This window comes from Corythoichthys intestinalis, chromosome 20, assembly GCF_030265065.1.
Source record: "Corythoichthys intestinalis isolate RoL2023-P3 chromosome 20, ASM3026506v1, whole genome shotgun sequence".
Lineage (NCBI taxonomy): Eukaryota > Metazoa > Chordata > Actinopteri > Syngnathiformes > Syngnathidae > Corythoichthys > Corythoichthys intestinalis.
In genome coordinates, this window is record NC_080414.1 from 18,438,112 (window position 1) to 18,456,881 (window position 18,770).

An 18,770-nucleotide genomic window follows, 5' to 3' on the forward strand; every position below is an offset into this window, starting at 1 on the left:
GCGTCCCATATTCAATGGATGACGTCCTTGGCCAAAAGCATAACTGTCCTAAGCAGCATGATTTTGAATCCCCCTAAAAAATTATGGCAAACAAAAAAAACGCTCATTTTCAATGTATGATTGTAAATATACCTGACTGGAATAATCAGTCAAAAAGAAGGCCATCTCCTGTTTTGCCTGTCGCCACCTGACTGGAATAATCAGTCAAAAAGAAGGCCATCTCCTGTTTTGCCTGTCGCCATTTTCAAACACCACAGTGAGGATTTACTTCGCAAGTGTATGAGTGACTGGAAAAACTTAGCGTTAAATTGAATATCTCCGCGGAACGCAAAAATCGGCGTCAACTTCTGGACAGAAAAACGTGCACACTCACATAGCTGGGACGCCTGCAGTTACGAGCATGGGCTAAGCTATTAACTGAGCATATATCTTGTAACTTAATTTTATAGCTGACACCGCTTTTCGTGGTCATCAACATATTTTGCCCCCACGCCACAAAAGTCAAACTCCACTTATGTTCACTGACAAGGGCATAGGTTTGGTCTCAACATTGGCAGGGACGATATAACAGCATAACCCATAATATTTTGTTCCGGATGGGACATTAATAAGACCAAACATACTGGATGAACGGGGGTAAGGATTACATTTCTCATGAATATGAACCTATATGATTGATATGCTAAATCAGGGGTGCTCATTAGGTCGATCACGATCGACCAGTCGATCGCAACGTTAGTGTGTGTAGCTCCCGGCAACCCCAAAAAATGTTTTAAATTTTTTATGTACATATTTAATTATGATAATGTTGTGTGTATGTTGGGTTGTGTGAGCAACATATGAGGTAATGCAGCACCCATCTCTCTCTAAGCAACTTCTTGCTCACAATTTTCTGGTTCTATTGTTTCCAGCAGAGTTCACTACATTTCTCACGGTCTAATTAACGTTAACAGTAGAAAACACAAAAAGAAGGACACTTCTCTCTAACCAGCTTCGTACTCGAGTTTTGCAGGTTAGCAAGTTCACACAGTTTAATGTTATGCTAAGTCTGTTGCAGGTCAGACTTTCAGTTGCAAAATGAGTGGTGTGTTTCCTACCTCCACAACATTGGCATCTTTTTAAATTACTTACAGTGGCTGTTGCTGGCAGAAAAACCTTGTAATATACCTCGTCTTCGAAGGGGGCGGAGGAGGCGGTATGTTGTTGAAATGTATGTCAGGGAGTGTGAGCGCGTGTGTGTGTGTCGGGGGCGGGTCAAGTCATCTGCCAATTAAACATTTGTTTGAGGGGGAAAAATGGGCCAGCACATTCAGCAAGGGAAAAGGTAAATGTAAGTTTGAACATAATGAAAATAATTCACTTAACAATGGTAAGGTCAATTCTATCCTTACAATATAAAGAAAGACAATCGCAATTACCTGCATAGTTGAACTCATTATATAATGCATATAAGGTTGCTTAAAGGTTGGTGGGGACAATTTGAGCATCCTGAAAAGTTGGTAGTGTTATGTCCCTACCGTCCCTATGCAAACCTGCGCCCTCGTTCAGAGTATTTGTTTTGGTAGTTCGTAAAAAAAAGAATTCATGAATAACGGGTGTATTGGACGTCTAGTACCGTCACAATGGCAGTCAATAAATGAATCCTTTGTGTTTATTTGGGGGGTAATCCACTCACCCACTGTGTGTATCCAACTGTACTTTATCCAACACATACAGACACACACATCCAAATCAATAGTATGTTTGGATGCCAAATAAACACACATTTGCTGAGTGTGCCTTTGCATTTGCAATATCTTGAGTCACTACTGCTGAGCTCCTGAGTAGTATGAGTCATGAGAGGAAGGTAATCACTGGCAATGGTGTGTGTGCGCGTGTGTTTGTGGAGACCGCTGCAGGGCAAGCCCCGTTGTGTGGAGGAATACCCTTGAGAAAACCACCACTCGGAAGAGGTCTTGGGAATGGAGCCAATAGGAACGCGGCCTTCATTCTTAACAGGTCTTAGCAGCCTATCAGCGCGGCGCTTACATGTGACGCCGATTTCCTATTGGTCGTTTTTCTTTTTTGTGTGCGGCTCCCCCACAACAGCACCATCTCTGGCAGGTGGTGTCGCTCTCGAAAGAAACGGCAACCGCAAGACCGTTTAGTATCGTTTTGGGAGTCTTTAGAGCAAAATAAACTGGTGTAGTTTGTGTTTTAGCATTCAAAAGGAGAATAATTTATGTATCGAAAGTCGTGATGCTTCTCGACAGGCCACCGGGAACGCGGCGGACAAGCTAGGAACGAAAACGTCGGGGTTCCCCTTTCTCTTCCTCTTCCGAGTGGCGGCCACTTTTGTGGTCGGAAGACGGGGGAAAAAAAGAAACGTTTTGGAAATACTTGGGACAAGAACGAACGCGCGAGGAAGGGGGGTAAAGACAGTAAGGACAATAAGGAGAACACCCCTCTCCGAAGCAACAGCTCCACCACGCCGTGGCGGCTCGTCGAGGTCTTACCCCCCGGAGTTGGGCTCACCCTCGGCAGCGATATGTCGATTTGAGACGGCAAATCTCCATTTTTGTTTTTTCGTTGTTTTTGTGAACATGCAGGGCCACAAAAGCAACGGACGTTCACTTCTGCTTTGAGAAGGAGAGAGAAAGAAAAAAAGGGGGGGACAAAAAATGAGGAAGCGTCTTCATAAAGACCCCGAAAATGGCAAGAAGGTCTCATTGTCTGGTGGGTTTTCGGGCCTGGATTTGAGCAGAACAAGGAGGAAAGAATCTCCATGAGAGTTGAGTTTGTCGTAGTTTCGCTTTATTGGCATGACAATGACACCAAAGGAACTCAAACGGTGTTTTTGCCCTCATCGGAAGTTGTGCCTCAGTGGCCCACAATGAACACAAACGCTTTCAACTGGAATTGCAGATCAGAATATTGACATTGTTTTGTGTTGCTCTATTTTCCAAGTATTTCTTTGTTATCTCCCTGACTATTCAATGGAAGTATGCTATCAGCTACCGGTGTTGCCTCTGGACAGGCCGGTTCCGAAGCACGTCCTGAGCCGCAGGGGAGCCATCAGTTTCAGCTCCAGCTCGTCGCTCTTTGGGGCTCCAGATCCAAGGCAGCTTTCGCAGGTAAATACTTAAGCTTTTCTCCAATTCAGACTCCATTAAACTCATTGTATAGCCACCCCCCAAATGGCAACGCTCTTTTGTGAGGCCTTTAAAAAGCAGAATCCAGACGGCTGGTAACCAACAGGTAAACATGATTTTCCCAACCCCACTCATTGTATAGCCTCATCCCTTATATGCTCATTGTGTAGCCACCCTCTCAAATTGATGTATTAATTCCAGAAGCTCTAAATAAAACCCTGCATATAGCTCTTTTCAGCCCGTGATGGCAGATAGTTCTAGCAGGTAGACATCCACTTATTGTTTACCCTCGCATTTTGCACTCATTGTGTGGCCACCACCCAAATCTTTGGGCTTTGGGGCCACCAATACCATTTAGCTAATTTTTCCCCCTTTTTTTTTTCTTCCGGTTTTGCATTGTTTAGCCACCACTGAAAAGGTTGTGCCCACCCACAAAATCACTCATTATGTAGCCACCCAATTTTGCAGAATTTTCCTGAGGCCTTCAAAAGTAGCACCTAGTGCCTCATTTCGCTCAGCCCCAAACCCTCAACAGCTTCAGCTGGGACTATTTTTTCCCCATCTAATTGTGTTGTCACCTCCCAAACGGCTGCACTCTTTTGTGAGACCTTTAAAAGAAAAAGCAAAATCCAGACAGCTGGTAACAAACTAATAAACATGATTTTCCCAACCTTACTCATTGTGTAGCCTCATACCTTTTATGCTCATTGTGTAGCCACCCTCTCAAATTGATGTATTAATTCCAGAAGCTCTAATTAAAACCCTGCATATAGCTCTTTTCGGCCTGTGATGCCAGATAGTTCTAGCAGGTAGACATCCACTCATTGTTTACTCTCACATTTTGCACTCATTGTGTGGCCACCACCCATATCTTTGGACTTTGGGGCCACCAGTACCATTTGGTTAATTGTTTTTTCTTTTTTGCATTGTTTAGCCACCACTGAAAAGGTTGTGTGTATTGTTTTAGAAACCACCCACAATTTCACTCATTATGTAGCCACCCAGTTTTTTCAGCATTTTCCTGAGGCCTTCAAAAGTAGCACCTAGTGCCTCATTTCGCTCAGCCCCAAACCCTCAAAAGCTTCAGCTGGACATAGACTTATTTTTCCCTACTCATTGTGTTGTCACCTCCCAAATGGCCGTGCTGTTTTGCGAGGCCTCTAATAATAATAATAATAATAAAAAAAGCAGAATCCAGACAGCTGGTAACCAACAGGTAAACATGCTTTTCCCAACCCCGCTCATTGTGTAGCCTCATACCTGTTATGCTCATTGTGTAGCCACCCTGTCAAATTGATGTATTAATTCCAGAAGATTTAATTAAAACCTTGCATTTAACTCTTTACAGCCTGTGATGCCAGATAGTTCTAGCAGATAGACATCCACTCATTGTTTACTCTCACATTTTGCACTCATTGTGTGGCCACCACCCATATCTTTGGGCTTTGGGGCCACCAATACCATTTAGCTAATTGGTTTGTTTTTCCCCCTGCAATTGCTTAGTTACCCCTGAAAAGGTTGTGCGTATTATTTTAGAATCCACCCACAATTTCACTCATTATGTAGCCACTAAATTTTTCAGCATTTTCCTGATGCCTTCAAAAGCAGCACCTAGTGCCCCAAATCCTCAACAGCTTCAGCTGGATATAGACTATTTTTTCCCAACTCATTGTGTTGTCACCTTCCAAATGGCTGCGCTTTTCTGCGAGGCCTTTAAAACAAAGCAGAATCCAGACTGCTGGTAACCAACAGGTAAACATGCTTTTCCCAGCCCTGCTCATTGTGTTGCCTCATACCTTTTATGCTCATTGTGTAGTCACCCTGTCAAATTGATGTATTAATTCCAGAAGATTTAATTAAAACCTTGCATTTAACTCTTTACAGCCTAGGATGCCAGATAGTTCTAGCAGGTAGACAGCCACTCATTGTTTACCTTAACATTTTGCACTCATTGGGTAGCCACCACCCATATCTTTGGGCTTTGGGGCCACCAATGCCATTTAGCTAATTGGTTTGTTTTTTCCCCCGCAATTGCTTAGTTACCCCTGAAAAGGTTGTGCGTATTCTTTTAGAATCCACCCACAATTTCACTCATTATGTAGCCACCAAATTTTTCAGCATTTTCCTGATGCCTTCAAAAGCAGCACCTAGTGCCCCAAATCCTCAACAGCTTCAGCTGGATATAGACTATTTTTTCCCAACTCATTGTGTTGTCACCTTCCAAATGGCTGCGCTCTTCTGCGAGGCCTTTAAAACAAAGCAAAATCCAGACTGCTGCTAACCAACAGGTAAACATGCTTTCCCTACCCCACTCATTGTGTATCCTCATACCTTTTATGCTCATTGTATAGCCACCCTCTCAAATTGATGTATTAATTCCAGAAGCCTTAATTAAAACCCTGCATTTAAGTCTTTTCGGCCCATGATGCCAGATAGGTCTAGCAGGTAAACATCCACTCATTGTTTATCCTCACATTTTGCACTCATTGTGTGGCCACCACCAATATCTTTGGGCTTTGGGGCCACCAATAGCATTTACCTTTTTTTTTTTTTTTTTTTTTTTTTTTTTTTTTTGCACTGTTTAGCCACCAATGAAAAGGTTGTGCTTATTTTTTTAGAACCCACCCACAATTCCACTCATTATGTAGCCACCCATTTTTTCAGCATTTTGCTGATGCCTTCAAAAGTAGCACCTAGTGCCTCATTTCACTCAGTCTCAAATCCTCAACAGCTTCAGCTGGACATATACTATTTTTTTCTCAACTCATTGTGTTGTTACATCCCAAATGATCGTGCTCTTCACTTTTTCACACTCATTTTGTATCTAGCCCTCAAACAGTTGCACTAATCCTCACTGTTTGGGCCCCCCATCCCAGACAACTATCACAGGTAAACAAACTCGTTGTGCTCATTGCATAGCCTCCTCCTAGCACCAAATAGTTGTATTAATTCCTGAGGCCTTAAAAAGCAACGTTTACCAAATAGGTCCATAGGAATCGTGCAGGTGGTTGCTGTTTGTTGAGGCCCAATACAAACCCCTGCAAAGCTCTCATGTTTTCTTATCTTTTTTTGTGGCTTTTTAACCACAGACCATTTTTCCCCTCAACGTGTGCGTGTTAGTCATAGATAAAGGCATCGTTTTGGCATTTTGCTACATCTGTCAGCGGGAACACGCCGACGCCACCGCGCTGTTATTTATGTCAACATCCCTTTGACACATTGGCAGAAACAACATAAGTCACGCTTGAACTTCCTACTTTGTCACTCGTGGAAGTGTGCCTCTAATAGGCCTGCATGTTTTGTGTGGTTGCAGAACAAAAATAAGAAACATTTTACATCCTCTTTTTGGAAAATGATGGTAAACGCTTCTGTCGCCTGTCAGTCAGAGACACCTGGTTCCGATTTGGGACTTAACCTCATGTTTAGTTTCAATTATTTAAAAAAAAAAGTCACTCCAAATGATCATCAAACTTTGACACCATGCTTTGTCCACAAGTCTTTTCCAGTCTTTTAGTTACAGACCAATGTTTATATTTCTCATCGGTTTTCTTTTTGCAGTACAGCTCTTTTCCTTTCGCTTACTCAAGAGCAGAGTCTTCTGCAAACCTTGCGTTATGCTGTTGGAAATATTTATGAAGCATGCAGTCACCACCTGACCCCTGGAGCACCCTCTTTGCCCTATTAGTGCTTTGTGCACGACCCTGCCCTACATACGCACCCATGTGTGTCCGCTTTGAAGCTCGCCCGCTGTCACAGAGGGACCATCTTTAAGTGTATAGTGAGGGCTATCAACAGGCCTCAGTGTTGTTTGGCCCTTTGTGCTCTGGAGTCTTGAGCTTGGCTTATGATATCCATGAACTGAAGCACTATAACGGGTTAAAAGTATCAGAACTGTACGTACAGTGGTAAATTGGAACTAGGTTTACAGTTACAAATCATGTTAGTGACCGTGTTTAAAGAACCGCCTTGTAGGAAAACTCAGACCTCCGGTTTGACTTACAAAAGGCAATTAGCAGAGTGAACTTGTTCTTAACTTATTGGCTGTCATTGACCGCAATAGACCCTACTCACGTGACGTCATAGCCACGCCCCCGCGCCATGTTGTCTGTCTACTCGTCATGTTAATGCATTAGCGCTTCGTAAATTCCTCCTATTATGGCGTGTTTTTCTGCTCGTTAACATTAATAATCAAAATGGTGAAATCGTGTGTGGCGGTCGGTTGCAAAAACAGAAGATAGACGGAGAGACTTGAAGTTTTACCGTATTCCGAGAGACCCGGAGAGGAGAGCGAGATGGACTGCTGCAATTCGACGAGAAAACTGGGCTCCAAACGACTACCACAGATTATGTAGTAGTCATTTTATATCTGGTAATATGCATTTAATATATATTTAGAGGGTTTTGGGCTGACAACCACAATTAAGATCATTGCTAGGCTAATCGCCGACAACATACACTCAGACGTTGTGAATGAACTACCTGAAAATATATAATTATAAGGGGATAATAAGACAGTTGTCATACAATTAATTTACAATTTCACTATTGAGGTCAAAAGCCAAAAAATAAATTCAACTAGGGACAATCTGGAGTAGTGCTATCGCACTTCATATTTATTACATATTATATATGTATGTAGTAAGAGTGCTATCGCTAAACCATATAAACATTAAAAGCCCTAGCTCCATTGACAAATGACATGAAATACATTAGACTTGACAGTGGATGTTAGCAAGAACACAAGATTTTGAATTGAAAATTTCATAACTCACCTTCCCGAGCACAAGATAGATTCCTGCCGAATTTTCGTGGACGAGGACCTGTTTCACCCAACCAGCAACGAAGTATTTATAAGCCTCCAAGCTCTTAAAGTTTTTCATACTTTCGTGAGAATAGGCTGATTTTGTGTGGACAAGATAGTTATAAATATCAGGGTAGCAGATGTCAGGCAAAGACTGTGAAGACAGCGGGTCGAAAAACATCGATTTAGGCATCAAATATGGATCTGGCGAATGGATAAACTGAAGCTTTTCCACAAAACGCCTTTTATGCAACGCATCCAATGAGTTTACAGCGTCAGATAACACCGGGGCTTCCATGAATTGCTCTATAACTTGCACGACTAATTGAAAACAATGAGAATAGGTCTAAAAAATACGGACAATATGGCGGCCGGATACAGCGACACGTCATTTTGTGACGTAGGTGAATAGGTTCTATAGACGGATAATCCATTTGATACGACCCTCCCAGTTCAAATGTATTGGATGTTCACTAGTCATTTAAATCGACAGCAGGAGGATGAAAAGAGCCACATGTTCAGACGCCTGTCGTTGTCAATGGACCAAAATGGGGACCGGATTTTAGGAAAACCGAAGCAAAAACTGGAATGGATTATGTAAATTGGTGAGCTGTAAAACCCGGACCGGACTTTCAAAAAACTGGATCGGAAGTCTAGATTGGAATTTTTCCGTGTCGGCCGATCCGATGCGCATTTTTTTGCCCAAAATCGGCGTCCGAGCCGATCCAAATATTGGATCGGGACATCTCTTATACTATATATATATATATATATATATATATATATATATATATATATATATATATATATACACAGTGGGGAGAACAAGTATTTGATACACTGCCACTGTATACATATATATATATATATATATATGTGTGTGTATGTATGTATGTATGTGTATAACTATATATCTGAATTGTACATAATGTGTCAGGCTGGATCAAAGTTTACAGTTATAATTCATACCTCAATGAGCCTGACTGAAACCTACTGCCTCGCAGGAACATGGTCAGTCCACAAGTGTGACTTACAAAAGGCAATTAATGCTGTGCATTTGTTTTTCTTGAGTTTAACAAAGAAATTAAGTCTGGTCGCAGAGCAGTTCTACATCCACAAATCCTGCGTCCCAGCCCGTATTTATTCCTTGCGGCCGCTGTGTGTTTCTACACGCGGTTCTGCCGGCCTGTTGTTTGTGGAAGCAGGACTGGCACGGCAGAACAGGGGCTGACGGGCATGTGCTTGGCAATGTGGGCAGTGGTTTGGCCCGCCGCCAGACTCGCAGATGGCCCGAGACTCTTCAGTCTTTTTTCCCCTCTTTCGGCTATTTTGTTCTGCTAGCACACAAGCCCTCTGTTTCTACCACTCCCTCTTCACCACCACCTTCTTCTTGCCTCCGCTGATGACGACAGTCCGTCTTGTAAACACAAGGCCAAGGCGGGTTAAAGAGTCGAGCGAGTTGTGGGGAAGTATGTCGCTCTGTGGGAATGCTTACATCAGCTTGTATGGAAAAATGCGGCGGAGGAGGATAACAAAAGGCCTCATCATCTATCTGTTAGTGCTGAAAGTCTTGTTTTGATGAGCTGAGGTTGACTGAAGTTCCGCTGGTCAATTACTCGAATGAAGACTGGAATGAAAGGACTAGAAGTGCGTTGCAAGGAGTCACGAGCCTCCCGTTTCACACATTCAGAGATTTCAGGAGATAATTTTACTGCCTTTGTGTCCTCGCGGTTCCACATCGCTGCGATCTCACAGCTTTGTGGCTTTTATCGTTCGGCTTCTTGAAATGACTGAAGTCCTGTTTAGCATGCCAAGTGCTGGAGTGCAGTATGACTTGGAACACTGAACCTCTATAAGGCCTCCAGGCTTTGAGTCTTCTTTATCCTGCAATAGGCACTATATGTTAATGCTACAACAGCTGGGCTAGCAGTAAATGAACTGGACCCAGCTGTGTATTGTATTACCCTTCAAACACTGATCACTTAAAAATTTACATATATAGCAGGGGCGCAAATGATGAACTGTGATGTCGCAGGCTAGCCTCTTCAACTTTTGTCACAGTCAGATAGAAAGATCAATAAATAGATAATGATGATAAGGAGGTCATGAGGCATTGGAGAGATAATGGAGGTCAGTCGCTTGGACAACGAAAACGCCCTTCGGGCTAGCTGCCCTATCATAGCTGGCCAAATCGCCATCGTCATCACCCCAATCGTCATTGGAACCATGCCAGTCTCTGGCCTAAGACTGACTTCTGATCAGAGGTGTTTGGACACACCGAGCGATAAGCACGTGCGTAAGAGCCGCAGATAGCGGCGCTCGCTCCGCAACCACACTTTAGCCGTTTCAGTGTGTATGGATGATAAGCTGTCACTGGAAGAGAGAGGGAGAAAGAAGGAGGGAATAGTTTGTTGATTTAAACTGCAGCGATAAGGCCGTGTGCATCTGTGCAGGGCTCTTGCATTGACGTCTGTTCAGGATGTGGTAAGAATGCTGAAAGAGCCAAGTGTTTCACAAGCGTCCTCAAAGGCTGTTTCTTTTTTTAACCCCCGCGCTGCCGGCTGGAGGTTTTCTGTGAAAATTCCTCGGCTGGTCCAGCAGTCTGCGGCCATGTTTGTCACCAAGCAGGAACGTGTAGTATTTAGTAAACAAACGGGAGTGAGCCCTCGCATCCTGCCTTCATTTGGACGCAAGACACTGGTCTTCTTTCTTGTTGTGTTTTCCTCTGCGAGGGGCCCCCCTCTTATCACATGACTGTTCTGTTTTTGTCGAGCGCAGTCGGCCATGAGAACACGACTCCGGAGTTCTGACGGACACGTTTGTATTTATTTACCTTTTCATGTTTGGATTTAACCCTCAAATACTTGCCGAGACAAAGCTGACCCAGGGAAGCAATTAGAGGCTGGGGATGATTGTTTGAAATGAATGAAATTCTTGTGCAGAGTAGACAGTTCCCTTCCCCCCACACGAATGAACAGTGGTGCCTTCATAGAACACTGGTAAAAGCCCACATAAAAGGCAGTTTATGGCACCCGTTTAACATGGAAAGAAAAGGTTGCTGATAGGTCACTTCTTATCTCGAGCACGGGGACCAATTCAGCTGTTCTTCAGCCAGCAGCGGCCTCTCAGAAACTGAGAGTTGATCTCGTAAAACACTCCCGCAACAAGTTGATTCCAGCCAGGGCTTTTGTGTAACACGCACACACACACACACAAGCGCCGGCCTGGTCCGACTCAACCCTCGGTCGAGGCTTAGCACTCAGTTACTGGAATGTGCTGCTGCAAGAGGTCGTAAGCTTTTAACTTATGAAACTGACTTCAGCTGCTTTACTGTTTTCTGTATCCCTCAAAGGAACAACCACAGTCGTCGTCTGTTGTTGCTTCACTGTGAGAAGCACCTGTCCTCACTCAGGAAGTGTGAGAATTCCGTAACAGGCACCGTAACAGTCGACCGGCACTGAAAGAGCATCTGAAGACATTGTTTTGCAATGTTGTGATGACAGGATGTTTGTTTTTAAAGGCCGTGAAGCGATTCGGATGTGGAGCAACTTGCCGATATTGGCCTTTGCCAAAAGAGCTTATGTTTTCACATGCAACTCCTTCACCTCTATTTTGTAATTGCTCAACCATAAGTTGGTGTTCTGGTTGGTGGTTAGCACATCTCTCATCTCTTCTGGTCAACACACTAGCATCAAATCAAATTTCATCCGGATCTGCTTCTGATTGAACGGAAGAGATAGTTAAGCCTGTCCGGCAAATCTAGTAATAATTTGCTCTGCTTGTGTAGCGTAAAACGTGAAATGGTCTTTATCCATAACTCGTATTTTTAGCCTTGGTAGAGGTCTCTACTTAACAAAACCACCGAAACAAGTTTGACACTGTAGTGCAGCAAGGTCGTTTCAGTTTGCATCGCACGTGTAATGTTAGCCTCAGTTAAACTATAACGGTCATTTGCTAATCGAGAAGCCCCCGGGCTGACTTGCATAGTCAGTTTCGAACATCATGTGACCTAAGCTCCCACACCCACTCCTCCTCGTTCGTGACCTCAGAAACCTGAGTCTCGCAACCTCAGGCGGAGAAGCTGAGACAAGATAAGAAACAGAGCCACGTTTAAATGAGGTTTTCATGGAATTGCAATGGGGACAATGGACACACTTATTATGTTAAGGGTGGACTGCAAACGATATGAAGAGATTAGTCCATTCTCAAGACTGCTTCGAGCGTAGACCATCTGTCTGCAACGCCAGGTGTTCGACAAATGTAGAACACACATTAAAAGAGTTTGAAAAAAGCCAGCCTTGTGTTTTCTAAGATTTAATACTTTAGGACAACGCATGGTAAGTGATGGGAATGCAATCTCAGGATTGCTACTTCCTGTGGGGGGTTTCAAACCAAACTATGTTCTGGTCCAACATTATCTAAAAATTTTACTTTTCAATTAATTGGTATTCTCTTTACTTTGATTTACATTTCATTTCTGATCCTGTCATGCTGTTGTCTTGTCATGTATTTTAGAGTCCTTGCAATAGTGTGAGAACTTTGGTTTTGACGCGACAATTCTTTGTTAATAAAAATGACCAAAACAGGACATATCTAAAAGAATCAAGCACAAATGAGGCAATTCAATATTCTGGAATCTTAGGCATTTATCTGAGAGAAGGCAAAAATCTCAACTCTCGAAGGGAACAATATACAGAGGAAGGCTTACATGACTTTTTTATAATGCTGTCACAAAATCGATCTGCATCGGGCGCGGCAATATTTATCATGACCTCATTCCACTGTAGTCCGGCGAATTATATTTTCCATTCGACCCCAACCCTCTCCCTCCGCAAGTAAAAGGAGGTCATTGGCCGGCAGACGGGGAGAAATTTTAATCCCGCCTTGTTCCACGCCAGAGGCTGTAGGGCGAATGGTATTGACGCCAAGCAAAGCAAAAAGACATGCAAACAGTCACACATACGGTCTTGGTACAGTAGTTTAATACAGTGACCTTCTTTTGGCTGTCCGCCGAATATTATTGCCAGTATTTCCCATTCGTTTTAACATCCCGTACTCAAACATCAATTAAAGTTCTTTCACCAAGAGCCACATTCTGACACCCCAGGTCTCATTACCTTGGTGGAGCCACACCTTTGTTTAACACGATTTATGTATGGTTATAGTACCGCCTTGTCCTAACAACAGCGCATTGATGCAGGTTGTTTTGCATACCTGCCTTTCAAAATATGCACTGGATAAAATGAGCACGTGACCTCAAAACACACAACATTCTGTACTGGATGTGCACAAAGAGTCTTTTGACATCCACTATGAACTCTATAGTTGAAAGTATAATACAGCGTCCCTCAGTTGTTTCGGATGTGACCATATTTTACCTTTAGTGTGTTCAGTTTTGTATATACCCAGACATCTGCGAACCTTCGTCACGTTCCTTAAAAAAAAAAAAAATCAACTAAATAAACACACACTGTGTAGTCGGCACATGCTTGGACACAATCTATACGGTTCGCACCAAGTGATGGTGCTGTGTGTAAACACAGGGGCCTGTTTACACTAAAATACAGCTTTTTGCAGATGACCCAACCCAGTGTTGAGCTGTTTGCTGACGGGTGAAATATTAGCTCTGTATTGACTGGTGGTATGACCTCAGAGGGCATGCGCTGTCCGATCGGTGTGTGTGTGTGAAGGAGACTTTGGCAAATTTTAGATAATGTACAGGGAAAGTGTGTTGGTGTTAGCCGTTAAATGTTAACTGAGTCTAGATGGACAAAGGAAGGTCAATCAGAAAACTTCAGGTGAGAATGTTGCTAGATAAACAAATTTTTAAGAGATTATTAGTTTAAGACAGTGCTTCTCAATTATTTTGTTACGCCCCCCCCCAAGGAAGACGTAAATGTTTCGCGCCCCCCCAACTCTGCCGCCACTGTAAATAGTATCATTTGTCTATAATATTGCTATTATAAGTACGCCACAGCCTAACATTGTGTCCTTTTTTTCTATTAAAGAAAAAAAGTAACATAGATCAACTTATAATAAAGTATAACTTTAGTAACATTGTTTTGCTTGTAACAGGAAAGACTTAACGTGCATCAATTTGCCTGAAGTAAAAAACAAACCAAAAAAAAAAAGTCACATCCAAACTGTAAAAATACACTCAAGGTACATTTTTGACCATTTGATACTGAAAAATAAAATGTAATAAAATCAGTAAATAATAACAAATTCAAATTGATTAGAAACATTTACTCTTTAGGACAACATGCCAAAAAATTTGACCCCCCAAAAAAACAAAACTGAATAGAAGGGGGGGGGTGTCTTTGGACAGAAGGAAAGTTTTTATTTTCGCTGATTCACCACAGTGCTCACTGGTTTACTGATATAACACTGACAAAGCGGGACGATTGTAACAATTGGCAATATTCGGCACGTTTTCGCTGAAAAACAATCAAGCGCCTTATCAATGAGATTGAGGTCTAATGTCTTTAAGTGGCGTCTTAACTGATTTGGCTTCAGGCTCTCCCCTATAATCATTTTTAGACTCAGTAAACAGTAGTCTTTCCTCATTTCCCACTATATTTAAAGTCAAAGCCAAACGGCAAACGGCCCGAAAAAAGCGCATTCTCGGCGGCCGAGGGACAACCGTAGGTGAGGGCGGTGGTCGTGACGATCCCAAGCCGAAAACGGCACTTCTCGGCCGGACACGTGAGAACCGGAGAAGACAGTGGGTCGCTGCGTGAGTCTAGCTCTGCATGAGTCTCTTCCGTGTGCTCTTGCTTACTTCAAAAATACTGCGCGCACTTTGAAAATGAGAGCGCCACTGCCACCCACGGAGTGGATGTGCAAGTACACTTTATTCTAGTACGGCAAAAAAAAAAAAAAAAAAAAAAAAGCACACTCGTGCCACCCTGGCATCGCTCTGCGCCCCCCTGGGGGGGCGCGCCCCACCATTTGAGAAGTACTGGTTTAAGAGCATGTTAAGTCTTTGTTATTTAATCAACTTGAAGATGCAGAAGTGGTTCAGTGGGAATGTTCAGATATTTATTCAAAATTATGACATTTTTGGTCTCTAAGGAGATGAACGTCAAGAAACAACTGGGGAAAAATCCAGAACAATGACATTTAACCATTGTGGTAAATCCGTGTATCATTCATTCTATTTTTTAGGTAAGATATGAAATTAAATGAATGACACATGGCAGGGGTAGACAACAATAAGGCAATCAGCCACTGGCCCAGGCATTTGAAGTTCACTGTTCCAACTATCAAAACCACCGGCCCAAGTCAACGCGTCAGTTATCGATCCCAATAATCACGAAAAAGAATAATTTGCTTGAATAACATGAATAACATTCATTTTTTCAGCGGCATATTTAATTTAAAAAAGTGGAGCAAAATGGTGCAAAAACATGAATGTTGTGCAAATAATCCTATTCTATAATCATTTATAATATATAATGTACAAACAAGATGCGTAGCCTAACGCATGCAGCTACGGAGTGCTGTCACCCCACACAGATTTTGAGTCCATTGGTTACATGACCAGGGACTTTTTGCGTTAAAATGATGTTTATAATTTTTATTATTTTTGTGTAACATGGGCGCGTAACAAACTAGCGTGTGGCATCAGCATTAGAGGTGTGCGAAATTTCCGATTCTTAAGATTATTCGCGATTCGGCCGTGGAAGATTCGAGAACGATTCACAAACATCCAAATTCCGATTATTGAAAAATGTCAAGTAAAGCGGAAGTAAAACACACTCAGCGAGCCGGCGCGGTCTTCGGGACGCAGTGAGGAACGGAGCGAAACTAGCTAAACATCATGCTTGTCATTACCCAGCCCCTCGGGTAATGACAATGCTCAACTCACGGCTCTGGCTCAACTCATGTCGCGAGATAAAAAAACAAAAACATAGCTGACTGCTGCTACAAACTACGTCCACATAATGGTACGGTAGATATCATATTTATATAGGACTAGATGCAAAATAACAGGCTCGGTGGCGTTAGCAACACATGTACAGAAAGCTAGATGCGAAATGACAGACTTGCCGGAGTTAGTAAACGGCCGCCATCTTAAAGCAGTAGACTTCCCTGCAAGGCTGTTGTAGCGAACCTAATGAACTTTTTATCTAAAATACTTCTAAATCGGGAAAATATTGACTTGAATCTATCTTTAAAATAGTTTTAAAACTTTGACATATCGAAAGTAGACAGAAGGGAAATTATGGAAAAATGGGAGCAATTTTAACAACTTCAATAGTTGATTCACAACATCAAATTAATTGAATGTAGTTTAAAGCCGCTGATACAGAATGGGGATTTGAGTATATTAGTTGTTTTTAACTGTTAACTTGATACTGAAATAGTCATTTATTTAAGCCTGCGAGGCTTTTTAAAAATTTATTTATTTATTTATTTATTTTTAAAGTTTTGTTACTAATGTACAAAACATTAAAAGCAGCTAACAGCGGGGCAAGGGTGGGGCTCATCAACAATTGATTTATAATCGAATCGTAACCTCTGAATCGTAATCGAATCGTTAGGTGCCCAAAGATTCCCACCTCTAATCAGCATGTACCCGTTTTCAACTTTACAGCGTGCACCAACCCAGAACAGTAATGACCCAACCAGAAACATAAATAAACCCAAATCAACTACACTGACCACTTGCACGTATTTTAATGTTGTCGGGAAACCAAACACACCAAAAACATTTTATTTCTTGGGAGTTCCAGGGGGAGAGCCCAATGCCTGGGCAAAGTTTTCGTGTCTTCCCCTTACCACCCTGTGGAAGTCTCCCTTGGCTTGGTTGTCGTTGCAACAATTTAGAAGTCAAAGAGATGACAAAGGCAATTATGGCTAAAGATTTTCAAGCTAAACTGTCGTAATGACGTTATTTTCTCCGTAGTCACGTGGATGAATTAATCATGTTATGTTCGTACCAAAGGTTTCATACTTATAACTTTTCTCGAACTTACTTGTCTGCGAATGAGGGCATTGATCTGCACACCTCGAAGTAAATCTTTTTTTTTTTTTTTTTTTTTTTGTCTCATCGTTGCTGAGCCAATTCCAGTGGTCTCGCCACTAGGGCCTTTTCTTTTCATATTGGATTTCTCTTTCCCTCAACTTCGGTGACTTTCTCTTTCTTGAGTGGTCTTTTTTTCCCTCGGTGCTTGGCCGGGTGCTGGGGGTTTCAGAAATATTGTGTCTTGTAGTATAACGTCAGGTGGGTACTGAGATACTGACAATTAATCAGTGGTAGTTATCAGGTTGCGCGCGTTCACGTGGAGTCAAGCGAGCGAACAAGGTTTGTTTACGCCCCACGGAGAGCACTGTAGACTGTAAAGGTTTCTTTGATTGGGATAACATAAAGTCATCAAAACACGGAACAGCTGGGAATCATTGTGAAGGAAGATTTGTTTTTAAATCTTTTATCAACGCATTATTTTTACTGGCCCCAACAGGCCAGTGGTGGGAGCATTCAGGTGTCCCTGACTGTTTTAAAAGTACGTCCGGGCCATTTATATTGATGACCCCTGCATGGATTGTATTGCGTTCTGAAATATACATGAAAATCCCTAATCCACAACATATCTGTTAGAAACAGTCCACTAATTATGAATGGGACTTTTAGAAACCTGACCCTCAAACTCAGTCATCATCTAAATGGCCAAGCACCGCTGAGGCAGGCGTCCAGTAATGTGGGCTTTTTGCAGAAGGGGAAACCCTATCCTCGGGAGAGCCCCAGAGGCGGGGAGTCGGCCCGTTGTCCGGGCCATGTTAAGAACGCAGAGAGTCGAGCGCGTAACCCCCACAGCAGGTGTGTGTTGACAGAGCAAACACACTAGCCAAAGTTACGTCTGCTACAAAATCTCTCGTGACTCAGCTGCCTCAGCCGCCCCCCGCTGAGGCCCACCGAGCCATGAATCCGTTTCGGGCGCCGCGTTCCCGTGACGAGGTCAACAGGAGCGCGGCGACACTGGTAGTGTTGAAAACGTATGTTCATTCAGCTGTGACAAGAGAAAGGCTGTGAAACGAGAACAGAAACTCGCTCGACTTGGACCAAATTGGCTAGGAAAGTACCCAAACTCAGGAAGTAAGATAGAGCGAATGTGTCTGTTCTAGGCTCATAAAATCTTAACTAGTGTATCATAAAACTCAAAAGTACAACTATTCACCCTTGAAATGCTTTGTCTTATGAGCAAAAAAACTGACATTCACCCATTTAAAAAAAAAAAAAAAAAACTATCTTCGCTCCTCGTGTCTGTGTGTGTATACTCAGCTGGCCTCACGTTTGGATCCTCGACTGATTACAACACTGTATCACGAGGGTGATAAGTAGTTGTGATACATTTATCAGTGTTTATGTACACACACACACACACACAAACGTATCGATGATGAAATTCTAGTGTTGCAACATTGTGGCACCCATCCTGATTATGGCGCCTTAAACTTCACAAAGTGTTACTTTACAACGGTGTTTTATTATCTTTCATGTGTCTTCACGCAGAGACGCGGAGCCATATCCTACGACAGCTCGGACCAGACGGCGCTGTATATTCGTATGCTAGGTAAGTGTTTCTTCGTACAGTTCAATGGTAAGCTCAGGGTCCATTTTGTAAGGGCTTATAACATTTAGCAGGATGGAGGAGGGTGTGGAGATTATGGAAAGATGCTTGAGCTGGCATGTCCACGCAATCCTATTTTTGAAGCCTTTTGGTAATCTCTCCATTACAATGATCTTAGTTTTTGTCAACCATTAAAGCAAAAGGGTATGGGTACATTTTTCCACATCAGAAATTCATACATTTTCCCCTGGCTTTTTTGATGAC

The 18,770-nt window shown here is 42.7% G+C and overlaps 1 protein-coding gene across 8 annotated transcripts in view; it reads left to right on the plus strand.

The window, feature by feature from the left end:
• Positions 1 to 18,770, plus strand: part of pde7a (phosphodiesterase 7A) — a 47,256-nt gene that overhangs the window by 10,266 nt on the left and 18,220 nt on the right. For 4 of the 8 annotated variants that reach the window (XM_057824277.1, XM_057824269.1, XM_057824270.1 and 1 more), the window contains 2 exons: positions 3,017 to 3,113; positions 18,449 to 18,509. In XM_057824277.1, the coding sequence (XP_057680260.1) occupies positions 18,503 to 18,509 (7 nt within the window). In that variant the 5' untranslated portion in view covers positions 3,017 to 3,113; positions 18,449 to 18,502. Of the gene's footprint in view, positions 1 to 2,588; positions 3,114 to 18,448; positions 18,510 to 18,770 lie in introns of all 8 variants that reach the window. The other 4 variants (XM_057824275.1, XM_057824274.1, XM_057824276.1 and 1 more) reach the window with 2 other exon arrangements.